This window comes from Corvus brachyrhynchos, unplaced genomic scaffold (genome assembly GCF_000691975.1).
Source record: "Corvus brachyrhynchos isolate BGI_N302 unplaced genomic scaffold, ASM69197v1 scaffold125, whole genome shotgun sequence".
In the NCBI taxonomy this organism is placed as follows: domain Eukaryota; kingdom Metazoa; phylum Chordata; class Aves; order Passeriformes; family Corvidae; genus Corvus; species Corvus brachyrhynchos.
This window is the reverse complement of record NW_008238342.1, coordinates 1,087,582-1,101,792: the sequence shown is the minus strand read 5'-3', so window position 1 is coordinate 1,101,792 and position 14,211 is coordinate 1,087,582. Positions and strand designations below refer to the sequence as shown.

The 14,211-nt window shown below is 57.4% G+C and overlaps 1 protein-coding gene across 2 annotated transcripts in view; it reads left to right on the top strand.

Annotated features, from left to right (window-relative positions):
• MYH7B (myosin heavy chain 7B) overlaps window positions 1–11,633 on the top strand; it is a 29,049-nt gene extending 17,416 nt beyond the window's left edge. For both annotated transcript variants that reach the window (XM_017735134.1, XM_017735135.1), the window contains 23 exons: window positions 429–546; window positions 1,090–1,213; window positions 1,571–1,707; window positions 2,108–2,363; window positions 2,875–3,117; window positions 3,514–3,690; window positions 4,041–4,186; window positions 4,745–4,835; window positions 5,395–5,784; window positions 6,173–6,299; window positions 6,610–6,728; window positions 7,350–7,546; window positions 7,710–8,059; window positions 8,542–8,666; window positions 8,946–9,061; window positions 9,188–9,380; window positions 9,458–9,661; window positions 9,768–9,893; window positions 10,009–10,179; window positions 10,433–10,537; window positions 10,920–11,015; window positions 11,171–11,308; window positions 11,495–11,633. In XM_017735134.1, coding sequence (XP_017590623.1) covers window positions 429–546; window positions 1,090–1,213; window positions 1,571–1,707; window positions 2,108–2,363; window positions 2,875–3,117; window positions 3,514–3,690; window positions 4,041–4,186; window positions 4,745–4,835; window positions 5,395–5,784; window positions 6,173–6,299; window positions 6,610–6,728; window positions 7,350–7,546; window positions 7,710–8,059; window positions 8,542–8,666; window positions 8,946–9,061; window positions 9,188–9,380; window positions 9,458–9,661; window positions 9,768–9,893; window positions 10,009–10,179; window positions 10,433–10,537; window positions 10,920–11,015; window positions 11,171–11,308; window positions 11,495–11,500 — 3,755 coding nt within the window. In that variant the 3' untranslated portion in view covers window positions 11,501–11,633. The remainder of the gene's footprint in view (window positions 1–428; window positions 547–1,089; window positions 1,214–1,570; window positions 1,708–2,107; window positions 2,364–2,874; window positions 3,118–3,513; window positions 3,691–4,040; window positions 4,187–4,744; window positions 4,836–5,394; window positions 5,785–6,172; window positions 6,300–6,609; window positions 6,729–7,349; window positions 7,547–7,709; window positions 8,060–8,541; window positions 8,667–8,945; window positions 9,062–9,187; window positions 9,381–9,457; window positions 9,662–9,767; window positions 9,894–10,008; window positions 10,180–10,432; window positions 10,538–10,919; window positions 11,016–11,170; window positions 11,309–11,494) is intronic.
• The last annotated feature ends 2,578 nt before the right edge of the window (window positions 11,634–14,211 follow it).

The following is a 14,211-nucleotide window of genomic DNA, read 5'->3' as shown; positions in this document are numbered from 1 at the left end:
CTGGCCCCCACACGGGGCCCGCAGCCACCTGTCCCAGCGCCGGAAACGAGAGAGAGCTTGGAGGGGGAGTTTGCCTATTCTTAAATGTGGATAACAGAGGTGATCACAACTTTAAGTGGCTTAGAGAGTTGTCCATATTCAAACCGGCCAGCTGATAGGTTCTATCAGTTCCCAGAGGAAACTGTAAGCACCCCTTAGCAAGGACGTCCCTTCCGGGACTATGCTTGCTAAGCTATGACAGTCTTTCAGGCTGAGTTCCACCATCCAAGGCCCAGGCTGCAGCACTGATGCTCAGCACAGACCTGCAGGACAGGTTGACACCTGTGTTCAAACCACGGGATGTTCCCAGGGTTCAGGCCCAGGCTACAGCTCCATTTCCTCTGCCTTGATGGGCTGAGCATCAGCTCCATGTCTGTCCTCCCCCACAGGAGCCATGGATTCCTTCCTGGTGCTGCACCAGCTGCGCTGTAACGGTGTCCTGGAAGGGATCCGCATCTGCCGCAAGGGATTCCCCAACAGGATCCTCTACGCAGACTTCAAGCAGCGGTAACGCCTCCTTTTTCCTTTTCAGCAACCCACACATGTTTTGAGGGCAGACAGGCTTGTCCTGGCCCCAGCCTGTTCCCCCACATACCCCCAAGTGCCTGTCCAGTTTGGGATAGCTTTGCTGCTGGCTCTGGGGTGCCAGCCATGGAGAGTTTGGGATGAGATCTTCACGTTTGAGGTGCTGAATGCAGGGCTGGTGCAGGGGGATGGTGGCAAGGCTCAAGCCCTCAGATCCGGGCTCAGATTTCTCTCTGCCCTTGGGATGGATCCTTGGGGTTCTCCAGCTGGTCCCACCCATGCTGTTTAGCCCAGGTCTAGTGAGGCCAGTGGCCTCCTTGCACAGCCCCCCTGATGTTCAGGGACTAAATTCTGGCAGGGTTCCTTGGTGCCTGCAATCCTGTGCTCTGGAGCAACTGGTTCACACACAGCTTCAGCCTGTGGTGCAGCCACATGGCTCCAGTGGGAACTGGCATGACTGGGGTTCTGGGATGATGGTGGTGCTGCAATCCTCCTGCATGGTCTCCCTCTGCTTTTTCCCCACAGCTACCGTATCCTCAATCCAGCAGCCATTCCAGAAGACAAGTTTGTGGACAGCAGGAAGGCCACAGAGAAGCTGCTGAGCTCCCTGGACCTGGACCATGCACAGTACAAGTTTGGTCACACCAAGGTTAGAGCGGGCAGCTGGCCCTTGGGAGGGATGAATTGTCCCTCCTGTTGCTCTCCATGCCTGTGTCTGCCTGGCCACAGCCCTGCTGTAGCCCTGCACTCTGCAGGGTGTGTGTGGCCCTTGAAGGAACTCAAGCTGGGAAGAGAAAGAACAGCTCTGAGCAGGTCACTGCTGCCTGACCTTGTCCCACCCACCACAGCAGCTTGTCCCTGCCAGGCAGCACGATGTGCTCAGGGCAGGAGATCTGGTGCCAGGTGCCTGTGCTGTGCGTGGGTGCACCTCCAGCTCTCCCTGGCAGGCTGTATTACCCCTGAGCCCTCTGTCCTTCTGCTGGTGACTCTGCTCTCTTGCCCACAGGTGTTTTTCAAGGCTGGTTTGCTGGGCTTGCTGGAGGAGATGCGAGATGAGCGTCTGGCCAAGGTCCTGACAATGCTCCAGGCCAGGATCCGTGGGTACCTCATGCGTTTGGAGTACCAGAAGATCATCAGCAGGAGGTAGAGTTGTGGGGGCAAAAGGCAGAACTTTGTGTCTCCTTGTCTCTTGTGCACATGTCAGTGGGTTTGACCTGTGGGACTTGCCTGTGTCTGGCAGGGGTTGGTCCTGAGGGATGGAGGCAGACCTGGAAGAGATGGCCCTGGTAGGAAGGATCTAGGTGTGGGGAGCCTCTGGTTTCCTCTGGAAGATTCAGAGGGAGGCAGAGTGAGGAGAGCTGAAATCCAGGCCACCCCACCAATCCCAGCAGGGCCAGTACAGTGTGCAGACAATGTGCCACTCATTCACCATTGTGCCATTTGTCTGGCTGGTGGAGAATGGAGCCGTGTCCAGGCCTGCAGAAGCCAAGATGGGACATGGGGAATGTACACCCTTGGTGATGCTGTGCTTGTATTCCCTCAGGGAAGCCCTCTACACCATCCAGTGGAACATCCGGGCCTTCAATGCTGTCAAGAACTGGTCCTGGATGAAGCTGTTCTTCAAGATCAAGCCTTTACTCAAGTCTGCTCAGACTGAGAAGGAAATGTCCAACCTGAAGGAGGAATTCCAGAAGCTGAAGGAGGCTCTGGAGAAGTCTGAGGCAAAGAGGAAGGAGCTGGAAGAGAAGCAGGTCTCCATGATCCAGGAGAAGAATGACCTGGCTCTCCAGCTGCAGGCAGTAAGTGCTTCACCCTCTCTCTGGAAGTGTAAAAACAGTGCAGGGCCCATGGGTCGAAGAAGGAGCAGAATGTCCTGGAGCCCTCCTTCAGCCTCTTGCAGTTCTGAGGCTCCGTCATTGCCACAGTCAGTCTGAAACACAACCTAAGGCTGTGCAGAGCTGAAGTACCATCACATCCTGGGGCTGTCGCAGGGATTTGTGAGCCCCTGGCTCTGGGAAGGGTGTTCTCCTCGCAACGGGGTGGGAGGGAATGGCAATGTTTGCTTGCCAAATTTTGTGCTGCTTTTTGTGCCAGCGTGTCCTTCCTCTGGAAAGACGGAGTTGCTCTTTGGCCCTGGTTGGTGTGAGTGGTTGTCCTGCACACCTTGATTACGGGCAGTGACTGGAGCTGTAGTTTTTGTACACCTGAGCACCTTGGGTTTGCTCTGTCCCTTCCACAAGGAGAAGACCAGGGCTGTGAGCAGAGTCTTGGGGTAGAGGGTGAGCCCTGGCTCTCCTGTGCCTCTCCCAGGAGCAAGACAACCTGGCAGATGCAGAAGAACGCTGTGACCTGCTCATCAAGTCCAAGATCCAGCTGGAGGCCAAGGTGAAGGAGCTGATGGAGCGTGTGGAGGATGAGGAGGAGATGAACTCGGAGCTCACTGCCAAGAAACGCAAGCTGGAGGATGAGTGTGCAGAGCTGAAGAAGGACATCGATGACCTGGAGATCACGCTGGCCAAGGTGGAGAAGGAGAAACACGCCACGGAGAACAAGGTAACCGACCTCCCTGCAGCACCCAGCCTCACTGCCCTGGGGCCTCAGTGCTTGTGGGGACACCAGAGAAACATCTGGGATAAGGCTGCTGGTGTGGGGGTGCTGGGGCAGGGCAGAGGGAAGAGGGGAGTGAGAGAGGGCAGAACCTTCCATGTCCTGCCTCATTGCCCAGAGGGGTATGGGCAAATGGTTCTGTGCTGTGGCAAGTGATTTGGAGCATGGAAAACCCCTGGTGGGACCAGCCTGGCCAAGGGGAGAGGGGCTGGCTGCCGTTGGGGTGCCAAGCTGCTGCTGCCCGTGGATGGACTCCAGCCTTGCAAGCATCAGACTGCTGGAGTAGCTTTGCACCTCCTCCCTCTGAGAAGATTCTCTCTATGTTTGTCCTCGCTGATCCAGGTTAAAAACCTGATTGAGGAGATGGCTGCTCTGGATGAGATCATTGCCAAGCTGACGAAGGAGAAGAAAGCCCTGCAAGAGGCCCATCAGCAAGCCCTGGATGACCTGCAGGCTGAGGAAGACAAGGTCAACACACTGACCAAAGCCAAGGTCAAACTGGAGCAGCAAGTGGATGATGTGAGTCACGGGCCAGTGAGAATAAAGCAAGAGAGGTTTGAGTCATATCTCCAGGAGAGCCCAAAGGCTGTCCCTGAGTGGGATCTGGAGTGTGGGATTGTTACCAGATCCCTGTTTAACGTGGCCAGTTGATGCATAATCCCACTGACAAACTACCCCTGAAACAAGAGGTGGTCTAGAGCCCCTCCTGGAGAGCAGTCCTGGGCTGAGGGAATGGGACTGGAGACCAGCTGGGAAACACCTCTGGCTCCCAGGGCTGGGTGAAGTTCCCACATGGGTAGTGGACATGGGTAAGGGTGGGGCTGCAGAGGGTCCTTTCCCTCCCTACCCCACCTCCCTTCACTGTCCAGCTGGAAAGCTCTCTTGAACAAGAAAAGAAGATCCGCATGGACCTGGAGAGAGCAAAGAGGAAGCTTGAAGGAGACCTGAAGCTGTCACAAGAGTCTGTAATGGATCTGGAGAATGACAAACAGCAGCTGGATGAGAAGCTCAAGAAGTGAGTGCGTGACACCTGCCTGGGCTCTGGGCTTGCTCTGCACCTCTAAATTTAGTGGATGTGTGGCCTCTGCAGGGGCTGCTGGGCTGTGGCTCTGGGCACTGCTGTGTGACCAGTCCAGGCACGATGAGGGCTGGGTTTTCCTGGGCACTTTGCAGAGAGGCTGAGGAGCTTGTGACAGACTCACAGACCAGGGCACGATGGACCTTCCTTTGGGCATGGGGTTGGAGAGGAGGGGCTTGCCTGGCAGGATCCAACACTGCTGGGGCCTCAGCTGCAAGTACAGACTTCAGTCATGTCTCATTCTCATTAGGGAGCTGGAGAACACCTTGGGAGCTCAGAGGGAAACCCTCAGAGCCAGTTATCTGCCTATTTGGCTGCTCCAGCCCTCCCTGTGAGCTTTCCATGAGAGTCTTCTTACCCTACAGTCCTTTCCTGTGTGGGCTTGATTGTCCTCTGGCCTGGGTGTAACAGTGCAGGGAAATTCAGGAGAGGAGCCAGAAGGAGCTGTCAGAACAGTGTTTGTCTGACCAGAGGCTCTGCCTTCTGTCTGTACAGGAAAGAGTTTGAGATAAGTCAGCTGAACTCAAGGATTGAAGATGGGCAAGTGATGGAGGCCCAGCTGCAGAAGAAGATCAAGGAGGTCCAGGTATGGTGGGAAGAACTGTTCTTACAGCCTGGGAGCCTGAAATTTCCAATAGATGTGCTGGGGAATCTGCATGGGCCAGTCCCTCTCTGAGCACAAGGGCATCTCTTTGGAAAAAGCTGGCATGGCTGGCAGGAGCCAAGCCCTCTGCCAAAACATGGTGGGTTGAAAAAGAAAGAATGAACTATTGAGGTGAACACTATCACCAGCCTGAGGAACAGCTTCCAGGACGTAGTTCTCTGTCCAAAATAAAAACTTTAATCCAGTGCCCAAACTCTGAAAACCCAAATCTAGGACACTGGGCTTCTTCCTATCAGAGACAGATCCCCACAATCATGGAAGATCCCATGAAAAGTAGCTCATGCCAGCTGGATCATGGCAGGGATAGAGAAGACCAGGAGCTCCAAACATGCTACCAAGGAGCACCTGCCCCCCGAAACAGCCCGAGACTGGTGGCTTCTTGCTTCCCATCATCAGCAGAGACACTGCTCTGCCTGCAGAGAGCAGAGATGCTGGAGCTTCACCCAGAGTTTGGAGCATCTGCCCTTTTCTGTGTGTCCAGGCACGCGTTGAGGAGCTGGAGGAGGAGCTGGAGGCCGAGCGAGCCGCCAGGGCCAAGGTGGAGAAGCAGCGGGCGGAGGTGTCACGGGAGCTGGAGGAGCTGAGCGAGCGGCTGGAGGAGGCCGGCGGCACCACAGCCATGCAGCTGGAGCTGAACAAGAAGCGGGAGGCGGAATTCCTGAAGCTGCGGCGAGACCTGGAGGAGGCCACGCTGCATCACGAGGCGCTGGCGGCCGCCCTGCGCAAGAAGCACGCGGACAGCGTGGCCGAGCTGGGCGAGCAGATCGACAGCCTGCAGCGCGTCAAGCAGAAGCTGGAGAAGGAGAAGAGTGAGATGAAGATGGAGATTGATGACCTGTCGTCCAACGTCGAGTACATCACCAAGAACAAGGTGGGTGCTGGTTCTCCATGGGGCTGTTTGGTCGCTCCTGTGGATGTCAGTGGAACTGGGTGCAGCGTGACCAGCACAGCCATGTCCATGGGATGGTGTCTCAAATAGCTCTTTGCCATGGCCAAGTCCCTGTTTGACCCACAGCTTGTCCCTATGTCACTACAGGATGCTTTACTTGTCCTAGTCAAGTTTGGAGGCTCTGGGAAGACATTTCCTGGGAGACTGAGTGCAGAGAGCCCCTGTTAGCTTAGCAGGGAGCTCTGGCAGGCTCCTGCTCTCTGCCTTGTGTGCCTGTAGGATCCACTGAGCGGGACAGGGAGTCCCAGGGTGGGAGAAGGGTGCTCTGTGGCCAGAGCTTGGCTCAGCCGGGCTGTGTTGGTGCCTGCAGGCCAATGCTGAGAAGCTGTGCCGCACCTACGAGGACCAGCTGAACGAGGCCAAGGCCAAAGTGGACGAGCTGCAGCGACAGCTGACGGACGTGAACGCCCAGCGGGGCCGGCTGCAGACTGAGAACGGTGCGTGGGGCACGAGCCAGGGGCACACGGCTGCCTCGGGCATGCTCTGACTCTGGGGTGTCTGGCTGGGGGTGTGGGGTTCAGCCGGGCAGTCTGTCCTCTTTCTCCCATGGAGGGAGAAGCTAGTTGTGCCTCAGGAGGGATTCCTTGCTGGCATCCTTTGCCTTTAACTGGTTGCCCATGGCCCAGCTTGCCCTGGTGGGGATACAGCTGGGACAGCTGGAGGCCACAGGCTCTGGGGGAGTGTGGGCTAGTGCAGATTGCAGCCCTACAGCCCCAAAGGAGCTGGTTTGGCTCTGTTTGAACCCAGGGGAGCTTAGTCGGCTGCTGGAGGAGAAGGAGTCCTTCATCAACCAGCTGAGCCGTGGCAAGGTCTCGTTCACACAGAACATTGAGGAACTCAAGAGGCAGCTGGAGGAAGAGACCAAGGTGAGGTTTCAGGTCATGGCTGTGTTGTAGTGCTAGGTTTGGTTTAGCTGGCTGCAGCTTTCCCTGAGAGCTCAGTGGGGCTGCTTAGGGCAGTGTGACTGTTTTCGCCCTCCCGTAGTCCTTTTCGGACGGCTCCGCGGTTTTGCTCCAGCAGCCATCAGCTCTACAACACAGTGACAGCGAAGGAGGCGAGAAGGGTCTCCCCATGAGGGTTTCAGAGGACTTTTAATAGTTTCATCTTGTCCTGGTGACCCCCAGAGGCAGAGAGAGCTCATGGTGCGGGCGCAGGGGGGTTTTGTCAGATTGCAGGGGCGGTCCCTGGGAGGAGTTGGGGTACAGGGACCGAGGGGGTGGCCAGGGCTAGGGCAAGGGAAAGCGGGGTGGGGGGGGAAGGATGAAATATGGGATCAGAAAAGCGGTGGGTAAACAGATCACCACATGGCTGGTCTCTGGGTGGCACTGTGGCAGTGGCTCAGACTCTCGGGCAGGGGAGGTGGGCCGTACCCTGCACACAGCGCAGCTCTTCACCTGGGAAGGACAGAAGCTCCCTGCTGCTGCTCCCAGTCCTGGCCAAGGGCTGTGTCCTGGAGCTGGGGTCAGCTGCTGCTCTCCCTTCCTCAGAGCAAGAACGCCCTGGCCCATGCCCTGCAAGCCTCCCGGCACGACTGTGACCTGCTGCGGGAGCAGTACGAGGAGGAGGTGGAGGCCAAGAGCGAGCTCCAGAGGAACTTGTCCAAAGCCAATGCCGAGGTGGCCCAGTGGAGAACCAAGTACGAGACTGATGCCATCCAGAGGACTGAGGAGCTGGAGGAAGCCAAGTAAGTCCCACGGCACGAGTCAGTTCCCTGTGGGTGGCAACTTTCTGTTCAACAGTGGGGCTCTCCCAGACCCAGGGGGACACAGCACGCTCCTGCCTGGATTTGAGGCTGTGGGGCGGGATGGCGCTGGGGCAGCGAGCGCTCACCCCCGTGCCATCGGCAGGAAGAAGTTGGCCACCCGGCTGCAGGAGGCAGAGGAGGCCGTGGAGTCCGCCCACGCCAAGTGCGCCTCGCTGGAGAAGACCAAGCACCGGTTGCAGACGGAGATCGAGGACCTCTCGGTGGACCTGGAACGCGCCAACTCGGCCTGCGCTGCCCTGGACAAGAAACAGCGCAACTTCGACAGGATCCTGGCCGAGTGGAAGCAGAAGTACGAGGAGACCCAGGTGGAGCTGGAGGCGTCGCAGAAGGAGTCGCGCAGCCTGAGCACGGAGCTCTTCAAGCTCAAGAACGCCTACGAGGAGTCCCTGGACAACCTGGAGACCCTCAAGAGGGAGAACAAGAACCTGCAGGGTAGGACTGGGCTCAAGTGCTCCCCTTGGGCTCTGCCCAGACTCGTGCTCCTGCCCTGTCCTCAGACATGTGGGATTGGGTCCCGTGTTGGCCAGGAGTGAACCTTGCTGCTCAGCCCATCCCTTGGAGGGATGCAGCAGCCCCGCTGGGATGCCAGCGCGTGTCTTGCCCTCATGCTGGGGACACTCTGGGAGGACAGGCAGAGCCACTTGGCTCCTGTCCCCAAATGGCTCCTGTGCCCAAATGGCACACGATTTGCTGTGTGGCACTGCCTTGGGGGTGTTGCTCTTGGACCAAACAGGTCCTTGATGCCTCTTCTATGCTCTCTCCCAGACTGCAGAAATGTCCCCAGGCACAGCCTTGGCTGCTCTCCAAGGGGCTGTGGGGTATCAGCTGAGCCTGGGCAGGGGGACGGGGACATCACTTGCACTGGGCTGGCCCCACAAATTCCTTCCTGACCAAATTCCTTCTGTCCATGGCAGAGGAAATTTCTGATCTGACTGACCAGATCAGTCTGGGTGGCAAAACCATCCATGAGCTGGAGAAGGTGAAGAAAATGCTGGAGAATGAGAAGAGCGATATCCAGGCAGCTCTGGAGGAGGCTGAGGTGAGTCCTTGTTTCCCATATGTTCCTGCTGCCCCCAAGAGCCACTGGCCCACCCTGCAGCTCTGGCTGGATGCTGCTGGGCAATGACAGTCCTGAGCCGGGCTGTGACCCCTGGGAATCCCATTCATGGGGGTCCTGCAACCACTGCAGGCACTGGGGTGGCACCACCTGCTCTGCCCCCATAGCAATGGGCTGGGGGGGACAAGGCCAGGCTGGGGTGGGTGGCTGGGGAGAGCCCCCTTCCCAGGAACCACCTTCCCATGGCTGCGCTGTCTCTAGGGAGCCCTGGAGCACGAGGAGAGCAAGACCCTGCGCATTCAGCTGGAGCTGAACCAGATCAAGGCTGATATGGACAGGAAGCTGGCAGAGAAGGACGAGGAGTTTGAGAACCTGAGGTGTGTGGGGTGAGGGGACAGGCTGGGACGTCACTGTGGGGGCAGAGCTGGCACTGTGGCCCCGGCAGGGCTGCCCCAGGCTGGGTGTCCCCAGGGGCCGTGGCTGACGCGGGGCCTCTCCTGCAGGCGCAACCACCAGCGCGCCATGGAGTCCATGCAGGCCTCGCTCGACGCGGAGGCCCGGGCCAAGAACGAGGCCGTGCGGCTGAGGAAGAAGATGGAGGGGGACCTGAACGAGATGGAGATCCAGCTGAACCACGCCAACCGCCAGGCTGCCGAGTTCCAGAAGCTGGGCCGCCAGCTCCAGGCCCAGATCAAGGTTGGGACAGACTCGGTGCTGTCCCTGCTGCCAGCCCGGCTCTGTGCTGTCCTCACTGACCCCACGCTGCCCCACAGGACCTGCAGATCGAGCTGGATGACACCCAGCGCCACAACGACGACCTGAAGGAGCAGGCGGGTGCCCTGGAGCGCCGCAACAACCTGCTGCTGGCAGAGGTGGAGGAGCTGCGGGCAGCGCTGGAGCAGTCGGAGAGGAGCAGGAAGCTGGCGGAGCAGGAGCTGCTGGAGACCACTGAGAGGGTCACCCTGCTCCATTCCCAGGTGAGGCACTGCCAAGTCCCGTGTCTCCACTGGTGGGAGAGTCAGGAGTCTGTGTAGCAGTGGTGAATGGCCAGCCCCGGTCACAGTGAACCTGCTCTGTGTGCAGAACACGGGTCTCATCAACCAAAAGAAGAAGCTGGAGGCAGACATCTCCCAGCTGAGCAACGAGGTGGAGGATGCAGTGCAGGAGTGTCGCAATGCTGAGGAGAAGGCAAAGAAGGCCATCACGGATGTAAGAGAGTGGTGGGAACTGTGCTGCGTGGCTGGGGAGAGTCTCACGACTTCTCCACTGAGCCCCTGGTCTGGCCTGTCCTTGTGATGATGTCCCCCTGCTCTTGGCCTCGCAGGCTGCCATGATGGCTGAGGAGCTGAAGAAGGAGCAGGACACCAGCGCACACCTGGAGCGCATGAAGAAGAACATGGAGCAGACCATCAAGGACCTGCAGATGCGCCTGGACGAGGCAGAGCAGATTGCTCTCAAGGGGGGCAAGAAGCAGATCCAGAAGCTGGAGGCCAGGGTGAGAAAGCAGGGGAAGATCCCTGGCTGTGTCCTCCAGGAGCAGGCTCCTGGGGCTGCCCCAGTCCCTGCCGCACCAGACTCTGCCCCAGCCCTCTGAGGCCAGGTGGTGCCTCTGGGGGAGCAGGGCCCAGCCCAGGATGTGGTATTAGCCTCTGCTGTGGCTTCTCTGAGCTGGGAAAGTGGCTTGGCCTCAGCTGGGCTGGTGTTGGTGCTTGGGAGCCAGGTGCTGAGCTGGCCTGTGCCTCCTGCAGGTGCGGGAGCTGGAGGGAGAGGTGGATGCGGAGCAGAAGAAGATGGCAGAGGCCCAGAAGGGCATTCGCAAGTACGAGCGCAGGATCAAGGAGCTGAGCTACCAGGTACAGCAGCTCTGGACACAGCTCCAGCCCTGGGCCAGCAGCACCTGCCACAACTCTTGCTGCTTGGCCTCTTGTGGTACCCAACAACCCACCCACCGAGCCCAGCCCAGCCTGGGCTTGTGCTGGGCTCTGTGTGGGGAATGACAACAGCTGGACAAGCTTCTCCCTGTCACAACATCCACTCTCTGCTCTGGGTCCTTCTGCCCATTCCCCAGCACCTCCTGAGCTGGGTGTTGGGACACAGGGGGGAACCAAGGGACAGGTGCTGTGACATGGGGCTGGGGGCTCGGTTGGTGCTGTCTGTCCTGGCACCACTGGGACAAAGGTGAGGGGCAGGTGAGGGGCTGCTGGGGTCTGACTAAGGGGGCTGGGGCACTTGCAGGCTGAGGAAGACCGGAAGAACCTGGCTCGGATGCAGGACCTGATTGACAAGCTGCAGAGCAAGGTCAAGAGCTACAAGCGCCAGTTTGAGGAGGCAGTAAGTGCCCATCACTGCTCTGGGACAGGGGACAGGGCTGCCCCTCCCTGGGACTGGCTGCCATGGCTGCCAGGGGCCGCAAGAGCAATGTGGGGAGCTCAGAGCCTGCTGTCCCCTGTGCTCCATGCACCCACCTCTCCCCTCCCCCTGCCCAGGAGCAGCAGGCCAACTCCAACCTGGTGAAGTACCGCAAGGTGCAGCACGAGCTGGACGACGCCGAGGAACGCGCCGACATCGCCGAGACCCAGGTCAACAAACTGCGGGCACGGACCAGGGACGTCACCATCTCCAAGGTAGGCACTCGTGGATGGGAGCATGGGGAGGTGGGCAGGGGCTCCTGCCAGCCCTGGAGCCAGAGGAATGACCACACAGCCACAGTCCCAGCCTGCTGTGGCACTGCCGCCTCGCTGAAGGGTGGCTGAGCACTCCCTGCCTCCAGACCCCAGCTCTCACCAAAGCCTTTTGGGGATTTCTTCCAGCATTAGGAGCCCTGGCTGCCTGCCCTGCCCTGTCCCAGATGCTGCTGTAGGTTGGAGGCAAGTGGCTGCAACAGTCACTGTCAGCTTTGCACTGCATGAATAAACGTAGATCTGCCAGGACTGGCTCTTTTGTGTGTCACAGGGTAACCCGGGCCTTGGTCTCTTCTCCTGGGGTCTTGAGGAACATTTTTCACAGGGAGGCACAGGCAGGAGAGAAGCTCAGTCCTCCCTCTCCCATCTCTATGGCCCTGGCGTGGAATGGGCTTTGGGAAAAGAGCCCTTTCCTCATCCCTCCCCACCAAACCACATCTCAGCTGCAGGGGACCGGAGCAGAGGCGTGAGGCAGGACAGACTTCAGCCACTACTCCTGAGGACATAAAGCCCTCCAGTGCAGCCCTGGATGGGGTTATGGCTTTGGCAAAGGCACTGCAAAGAAAGACATCTCCACTCATTTCTTTAAAATAGATTTCTTTAATAGTTTCCATTTAATGTTTATTTGCAGTTAGCAAATCGGCATTAATAGGGCAGCACAAACCTCAGCAACCCCTGGGGACAGTGCAGACTTCCAGAGGTATTTGTTAGTGCCGGGGGTCCCAGCTCCCTCCCATCCCAGCAGAGCCTGCTGCCACCTCCATGGGTCTGGTCCCTCTCACCATGAGATTCTTGAGGCATCCGGCATGGACAGACATCCCAAAGGAATGTGGCCCCAGCTGGGATTTGCCTGTGACCCTCTGTGCACTGGGGCGGAGCCCAGCACGCTCCACCCCTGGAGGAGCTGCAGGGGCTTTGTTCCCTGTGCCCTTCTCTGCCGAATCAGCCCAGAAGCAAAGCCCAGCCTGTGCTCCCAAGGCCTGGGAGGACCTCCAAGGATGGTGTGAGCTCAGCTCAGCTTCCCCCAGGACCATGGGCAAGGCCAGAGGCACCTGAGCCCCAAACTGTCTTTAAAATACAGAGGGGAGTGAGACTGCAGGGCTACAGCAGCAATCAGTGGATGCACCAATTAACTACACTATGGAAAAGGCATCCCTTAACTTAAAAGCCTTTTAATTTGAAGCATTTATTTTAAGTGTACATCTATTACAGTTAAGAAGAAGCAAAGATACACCAAAAACACAAATACCCAAGAACAAAAAAAGTACAGATGAGAAAGAAATGAGCTGAAGGGAGGGAGGGGCAGGGTCAGGGTGACCTGGTAAGGAACAGAGGTGAAGCTGCCATGGCAAAGAAGTTCCCCAGGGTACCCTCACCAGAGCCAGGATGCAGCTCCCAGGGAGGGACACTGGGATGCCCAGGAGCTCCTGCAAGGCTCCAGCTTTATGCACAAGCTCAGCAGCTCTGACCACCCTGTGAGCCCACAGCAGGACACTGAGGTGTGGGAGAAGAGAAAGGAGAAGGGAGATGTTCAGAGACAAATCCTGCCCCTGGGGCTGGAGCCTCCTTCACTCCTCCAGTCCCAGCACAGGGAGCCTCAGGGTGGGTTTCATGCTGCTGGCAACGACGAGAGACAAAAGGCTGCAGCTCTGGGACATCCTCACCCCTTCGGAGCCTGGACAGAGCTGAAGTCATCTCATCAAATAAATTAGAAAATGTTAAAAAAATTCAGATGTGTGTTTCAAAACTGGTTTCTTTTAGCTGTAGCTGCAAGACATGTTTTTGACTTAAATGTAGTGGCTTAAGTGTAGTGTATCTCATTCCTGGGTATCTGAATGTGTTGGAGCAACATGGTGTTGGTGAGCAGGCAGGGCAGGTGCAGGTTTGGCAACTGGGACTGCCAAAACCCGATTCCCCCTTTCCCAACATATCCTACAAAGTTACTTTCAACCAGGAGTGTTTATTCCCAGCATTTAACACATTCTGATTAAAACAGATCCAGGAAGAAAAACGGACATCTCCAGTAAATATTGCACTTCAAGATTAACGTGTGTGTTGATATTAAGGACTGAAAGCAGAGACTGACATAAGACTTCCAGGCATAGCAGGTTAACATCAAGAGCAATGGTCCTGAAAAGGATTTTAAAACCAGATTAGTTACCCAAGAAGGGACAAGCCGCAAGTTTAAAAAATTAGTACATTTTAATGCTAGTGCTCCGTGAAAAAGCCAACCCCTGTTGCAATTCCACCACTGCTGAAATGTCTCTGTTCTCCAGCACTGCGAAACGCCTCCGGATGGGAAGGATCTGCAGGAAGGACAGCAGGAGCAGAGGTTCTTTCCTAATGCACAGATAGTTTTAGTACCAAATGATCCAAAAGGAGATGGTAAAGAGGTGACTGGAGCTGGGGCTCTCAGGAATTAAAAGCACACACACGCACACACACTCATGCTCTAACCAACCCCAAAGCCCCGATTCCAAGCCCAGCGGAAGAGTTACACCTGCAGGGAGTCCTCGTGGTGGCTTTGCACACGGCTGGTGGCGGGGTCCTGCTCAGGTTGGCTCCTTGGACCTCACACTTGGAGGGCAATCGCTGTGCTTTTCAACTTGCTCATCCCAGCAGCCCTGAGAGAGCCACACCTCAATCGGCAAATACAGAGAACCCTCATGTCAGCAAAACCCCTTCTGCCAGCCCCGCCAGACTGGGAGAGAGGAAAAAAAAATAGTACAGGCTGGTTTTTGCAGGTGATTATTTTTATCCCAGAATAACTGGAAGATACATCCCTGAATGTGTTGCCCAGAGAGCTGTCCGAGTCTCAGAGGTCAGAGCTGGGGCCGGCAGGGGTG